This window comes from Lepidochelys kempii, chromosome 9 (genome assembly GCF_965140285.1).
Source record: "Lepidochelys kempii isolate rLepKem1 chromosome 9, rLepKem1.hap1, whole genome shotgun sequence".
In the NCBI taxonomy this organism is placed as follows: domain Eukaryota; kingdom Metazoa; phylum Chordata; order Testudines; family Cheloniidae; genus Lepidochelys; species Lepidochelys kempii.
In genome coordinates, this window is record NC_136388.1 from 28,666,537 (window position 1) to 28,673,578 (window position 7,042).

Here is a 7,042-nt window from a genome sequence, read left to right on the forward strand (position 1 = left end):
AGTTGTACTGTTGGAGAGACTGAGCAGTACAAACCATATCAGGCACAAGGAAGGAGGCCCTGAAGTAAGGGTGAAGTGGATCTTGAGGAAGTGGCCCAGGGAATTGTACGCATCCTGTTTCTAAAAAGTCAGCTACCATAGCTGATATTATTAGGGTCCCTGGGCTAGAGCCCGGAGTAGAGGGCGGGCACACGCTCCCTCCCTTTGCCCCCCCCCCGATTAATCACTGAGACTGGGAGACAACAGAGACTGTGCAAGGGAGGGTAGCTTCTCCTCACCTCCCTTGCTGGCTTAGGAGAAATGAAAATGGCTCAGTAGGCTGTGACCCTTGCTTCTAGAGAGAGAAGGGCTATGTGGAAGGTCACAGTGAGCCTCGGAGGCTAGCAAAATCTGTCAGGAAACGTGGGACCCAAGGAGACAATGACAGAGCTTTGTCACAATATAAAAGGTAAACAAAGCTAATGAGCAGAGGAGACAACTTCGTGATCTTATCAGGGGACAGAATCTGCACCTCAGGACACCTTTATGGCTCTTAAGGCAGAGACAGTGGACTTTGGGTAATATAAATGGAGCAACATTTACCATGTAATTTTCCTTCACTTAGGAGACAGAGGAATCTGCACACTCTGATCCTGTGAAAGTTGGATCCTCTTGGCCTTAGTCACTGATAACTTGCTGTGAGAAACTGTTGTAGGCAAATATATAACTGCTAGAATTAAGTTTTAGTCACTAGAGAGCATGTTTGTTTTGTTTGTAACCATACCTGTCTTTTTCTCTTGCTTAGTACCACTCAAACCTCTGTTCTTATAAATAAACTTATTCTTGTTTTATTACAAAACCAGCTCAATGCTGTGTATTAAAGTGAAGTGTGACTCTTCAGCTAACCTATCTACCTGATGTGTACATTGTCTCTCTAGAGACAGCAAACTCTCTAATTTCTATGTCACAGTGACAGGGACTGTGACACTGCAGAGAGATGCCTCTGGGAGAACACAGAAACTGGGGTTCACTGTATGTTACCTGCCCAGCAGGTAGACTGATCAAGTCTTGAAAGGCAGACAAGCTGGTATGTCAGGGAGCTGACACACAGCTTAGCATCAGCAAAGCTCTCACCTGCTGAGACAGACGGGGTAGAAAAATGGCTTATAGTTCTGGGTGTCTTCAGCAGAACAACTCAGTCTGGTAAAGATTCCCAGGAGAAGCCCTGGAGCCATTACTCTGACAGAAAAGGGGAATGGAAGAGAAACCTGAAGGGGAAGAAGATGTTGTATTGATGACTGGTGTCAAGTTGGATACTGTCCATTTGGGACGTTGATATCCCAGGAGGGAGGACACTTTAAAGTGACCTGGATGGAGGGCTAGTTTGAGAAAAAAAGAGACCACTCCAGAGCCTTAGCAACTGTCAGCAGGGGGGACACAATAATGGAAACTATATGACACACACAGGTTCCACCACTATATGGACAGCAGCCTCAAGAGACCTCTAAACAGGATAATTTCTATCTGCTTGTTTACAACAAAACCTCTGGGTACCAGAGATGGGAAATAAGTAAGCAAGACATAGCAATGGATTTGCACCCCATTTTAACTATACTAGTCCCCTGTTTTCTTTATTCATCTGAACTACAGCCAGTACTTTCCATCTCAGATTCTAGTCTTCTCTTTCTCCTCTCCAGCTTGCCAATCACTTTCTTCAATGTCTTACTTTGGAATTTACTGTTGAGCAGGAACTCTTGTCATAATTCAGCTTGCCCAATAGCTTTGATAGCTAATAAAATGAAATAGCAGCCCTTTTACTTAGGGCTTTTAATCCCATGAGTTCAGAACGTTCTGCAGGGTTAATTGTCTCTTTTTTCTGGTTGGAAACAGAGGGACTGAGCACATACAAATCCAGCTGCAGTTGATGAAAGCTGAACATAGTCCACACCTTTGAAAGTCAGGCCCCAAGTGTCTTGACTGAGGTCACACAGCAAGTCAACAGCAGTGCCCTGTTGATTGGAATATGTAGCCTCAACCAAGAAAGGGCCAAAACTAGAATAAGGTTCCAACACTGTGGACAGAATGCATTTCTAGGATCAGTGAGACAATGCAAAGCCAATGCAGGGAGGGTCTCAGTACCCTTCTCCATAACACAAGAGAAGCTACTGTGGAAGCTCTGTACACTGCCCACAGAGTCGGGATGTGAAGTAGGGATATTTGAAACACAACCAGAAGATTTATATACACAGCAATTCCATTGTGGAATGGAACAGCAGGCCACATTCCCTGCAGAAACTGACTATAGGCTAGCTAGGTGGATTTGAAAGCCCTGAGGAATGAGACAGGGATGGGTTTGAGGATACCTTCCCTCAGTGTTTCAGAGCAATTTCCTTAAACCCCTAAACCCATTTATTCAGGCTTTGCTCTATTTAAAAGGATTCTGCCGTACAGGAAATGAACTATGGCTTATTTCATGCCCCCCAAAGGCAAAATATCAACACGATATAGGCACACACATGCCATATAGTGTCAAGTGCAATTTTTATTACCTGTATAGGAGGTACCGCACTTGGAAATATTCTGTGTCTTCCTTAGCTAACCCTGTTGATTCCAGTGTTACCAGTACTCCACATAGTCTGCTTTCCTCCCCAAGTAGTTCCATGGGCTTCTGACAGATGACAAAGTCATCCGACTCAAGCTGGGAAGAAAAGGCTGAAGGAACTTCATCTTTTACACCTTAAACAATTAAAATATTGTATCAGTTTTCCAAACCGGTATCATGCAAATCTCAGCAACAGAAGAATAAGATGAGAGAGTGTTCAGTTAAATACTTCAAGGGCAGAGACGTAATTCGTATCAGCCTCAAACTGTAGGGATTTTGGTTTGGTAATAAAACTGTTGGTTCTTTTCAATCTTTAAATGTTAGAGAACCTAAAAGTCCAGGGTAATGACAGAGAACAACTATATTTCCCAATATAGAGAAAGAGCAGTGTGATTTTTGGAGAAAGTGGTAGATTTTTATATAAACACTGTGAGCATTCAGAAGTGTGTCTGCCCTAACACAAGTAACACTGAGCTGAGAGAAGCAACTAGAATGGAATGCTGAATGTGGTCTTAGCATCACTTTTGCTCAAGCAAGTAGTGCTCAAAAGACCCAGAAAGAGGTCTGAAATTGCCAATTAATTGTAAGTAACAGAAGAACTACAGGCATCCTTCCTGTCATCTGAGGAAGTTCAAACCCACCCTTGCAAGCTATGAGAAATTTAAATGGGAAACCTGTCAACTTGCCTTTTTGCCCCCCACACTATGATTTAATTTTTAAAAATTCTAGTTTCTGATAATTTTATGCAATACAGCCTGAATTATTTGTATTTTAAAATTCCTTTTAAAATAAAAGATTTTAGGGCATCCTGTTGATGTTTATAGGATCTTTTCAGCAACTGACTAAACAGGAAAGCATTGAAGCTGACTATGCACAAAGTGCTGACAAATATGAAAATATTAGTTCAGTCTTTTGCTTTGACTCCTTTCCGTTATAGGCCCTGATCCTGCAAGCATGTATGCAAGTGCATACCTTTATGCATATCAGTAGTCTCAACGAAGAACAGCTAAGCATGTGTGCAAGTGTTTGCAGGACTGAGTGTTCCGTGTAAATACAGAAGGTATAAAATTTTCAGACAAATGCAATATTAAACTGATGGTGTCCCTCTAAGATGTTCTGAAAAAGTTTTTTAGAGCAACCAACTTCCTTGAGCACACTTTGAAACTAATACAAGTCAATCTCAAGATTTATGAAAAGGAAAATTAAATTCCGTATTTACCTTCATCTACAAGCTTTTCTGGTGCTTTGACTTTATCTGCACATAGATCAGTATTATCTGCACCTTTATGAACAGGTTCCAGCTTCAGGATTAAAACATCCAACTCTGTTGTTAGAGCTATGTACCCCGCACAAAATGCTACTTCTGTAGGGGTGACATTATCGATGTGCAAAATTAAGGAGAGTTCAAAATCCAGTACAGTCAGATCCTGATTTATGACATGATATTTCAAGCAGAACATGACCAGTTTATTTTTGCAGCCAACAAGAAGATCTCCATTTACAGGACAACACGAAATGCACAATGGTGGATCTGAAAGAGGCATTTCCACAATTGACATCTGGACTTTAGAAGATTCACTGTATGACTCTTCCATCTTGTGACCCATCATCCGGACACAAACTCGAGTGTTCCCTGTTGACATGCATCTCCAATTCAAATAAGCTCGTAGGAAGGTGGCCTTGTTTTTCTCCTCTATTGTCACCAAATAATCTCCTGAAAAGAGAGCAACAATACTGTGGTAATACTAACCCATAGATGAGAAATAATTTATGCTGTTTGCATCCTATTGCTGCTAAATCCAATGCACTTTGACTAAAAGAATTATGGAATTAAGCAAATTTGTAAAATCTGTCTGAAATGTTATTCCTGTTACCAGATAATTGTCATTAATAAAAAGGGTTAAAACTATAAGCACAGTTAATTTTATAAACTCCTACGTCATCATAAAAACAATGTAGTGGTAAAGGATTCCTACCCCAAAGAAATACAATTTGTTTGCCAGAGTTCTGTGCTATTGTCAGCAGTACTTAATAATAAATGTACAATACTTTTAATGTGAATTATCTAGGCCAGCATGCACTTGAGAAGTTTATATAAATCTGGAGCATCTCAGTTAACTTTAGAGAAAGTGTACTAGTACATATGTTATGAAAATTTTTAAAAATTACCATTGAATCTAGACTTCAGTAGGTGCACAAGGAATGTAGGATCAAGTGCTTTTATTCCCTAATCTAGTATTACTTTTTCTTGCTAACCAGAAGTAAAGTTTCCAAAGACCTCTTTTGAAACAGAATTCAAGGCTACAATAAAGAACAGTGTAGTCAACACCTCTGCCCTTTTCCAGGCAGATGATCATCTTACCACTCTGTAGTTCAATCTTTAGTTTTAATCATGGGAAAAACTCAGCTAGGAGGAAAGAGTTCAGTCTGGAGAGGGGGGGGGGGGAAAGGGTGTGTGTGTCCTCTTACTAAAAATAAATTCAGCAGACTATGCAAAGGCAGCATACACTTTAAAAAAAAAAAAAAGAAGTCTCCTGTTTAGGTTCACACTTAACAGACAATATGTTTACCCTACAAACAAAGATTTATAATGATCAAGGTGTTCATGGCAGTGGTGTATGTTTTAGGCTGAATGGTGAACTGCAAGAAGTTTTCCGAGGAGTCAAAAACTTGTTTGAAAGATTCCAAAAGAGGTAATAGTGTGAAAATATGGTGCTTAAAATCCTGAGAAATCTGAGCTGAACATTTCTTAGCCAGAGTGAAGCACATCCCAAGTACCATAAGAATAAAGGGAATGAAGACAAAGTTTTAGGGCTCGACACAAAAACCTAATAGTTGGTTCCCTTTCCATCCCCCAGCACTCTCATTAGGAGTCAGCCAGCCAATGCTTCGCTAGGTGAAGACAATAGGAAATCAGGAAGAGAAGTCAGCAGGAGTTAATACCTCAAAGATGGCTGGGAAAGTTGGGATCTGGCTAAGGACACTTCCACTATATGTGATATAATGCTCAGAAAGCTAGGGAAAGTACACACACTTCACCTCTTAAAAAAAAGAGAGGCGTAAGAACACTAAGCATACTTCCTCCAGCACTCCTGCCTCCTTCCACACACTCTGCAGGCAAAATCATCCACTGCTCACTCAGTTCTGTATCCCATGGCTCCATTGGTCCCATAGCTCTAGCTCATAGAGCAAAAGTAGAGTCCTTAGAATTCAATGGTCCTTTCTAACCTTTCTTTCTATGGCACTTGAGAGCTCATCCAGTCCCTGATCCTGCCATCAGATCTGTGCCATGAGTCCCCTGAAATCCCCTCCCATCCATCCCCATCATTTTCAACAAAGGAGGAATCAGATGCAACCATACAATATCCTTTTGCGGGGGGGGGGGGGGGGCTTGTTCAATGAACAGGGGAAGCAACTGAAAAACCAAGAGAGTGGAAGGTGGAACAAACAGAAGAAACAACGCCTGAAGAAGAGGCCTGTGTAACTTGTCTCTCTCACCAACAGCAGTTGGTCCAATAAAAGACACTAGCTACCTCAGCCTCCTTGTCTCAAAAGAACCAAGTCATTTTCAGTGGCATAGAGCTGAGGAAGGGCTGTACTTCCCCATCGGCCCCACCAGGTTGCCACTGGCCCAGTCGTTTCCAGCACCACCCTGAGTTTTGCAAGATGAAACTGCATTCACAGGACCCAGAACCTGGGACCACATCGCTTTGGGCATATCACCTTGTGCCCCCTGCGCAGAGCCACCCCACCCTCCCGCCGCGTCCCCACAGGGCGACAGCCGGACACGACGGCCCTGTGGGGACACCGGAGTTTGCCCCACGGAGCCGGTGCCGCCCCAGTCCCGGCTCTTACCCGCCTCGCTGTAAGCCATGTGCAGCACCCGGCCCAGCGTGTTGAAACAGCCGAGCGGCTCGCAGAGCTCCTGGTCGCCCACAGCAAACGCCTCCACCTTGCAGCCGGCCGCCGCGCAGGCCACCAGCAGCGCACCCCGGCCGCAGCAGAACAGCGCCGGCTCCTGCTTGCTGGGCACCACCTGCTGCGAGCCGAACGGGTGCAGGTTGTAGAGCTGCACCATGGCGCCCTCCTGAGCGGGGCACCGGAACCAACCCGCATTCCACGGCCCAGGGCAGGCTGCAGCCCGGGGACCCCCAGACACCAACTCCACCCGCACAGCCTGAGAGAGCAGGGCAGACTGCCCCTTCCGCAACATGCGCCGCCCTGTCCCGGTCAGGTGGGGAGAGACGTCAGCGCCTGCAGCGCCGGCCGGGGCTTCCCAAAGGGGCAGCATCTGCGTTGGAGCACAGACCTAGGGAGGGTAGATATGTGCGTCCCGATGTGCTCAGCTAGGGGCTGCACGCTTTTGTGGGTGTATCAGTTACACGTGCATGTGTGTTCGCAATGCGCGTCCGTGTGAGCGTTTGCGCACAGCTGCTAGTACACACATCGTGTGTGGATCTA

General features: G+C 44.3%; 1 protein-coding gene across 1 annotated transcript in view; it reads right to left on the minus strand.

Moving 5' to 3' along the window:
* HPS3 (HPS3 biogenesis of lysosomal organelles complex 2 subunit 1) overlaps positions 1-6,790 on the minus strand; it is a 31,127-nt gene extending 24,337 nt beyond the window's left edge. The window contains exons 1-3 of the mRNA XM_073359715.2: positions 6,437-6,790; positions 3,801-4,295; positions 2,529-2,715 (exon numbers count right to left, since the gene is read on the minus strand). Of these exons, the coding sequence (XP_073215816.2) occupies positions 2,529-2,715; positions 3,801-4,295; positions 6,437-6,659 (905 nt within the window). The 5' untranslated portion in view covers positions 6,660-6,790. The remainder of the gene's footprint in view (positions 1-2,528; positions 2,716-3,800; positions 4,296-6,436) is intronic.
* Positions 6,791-7,042: the final 252 nt, after the last annotated feature.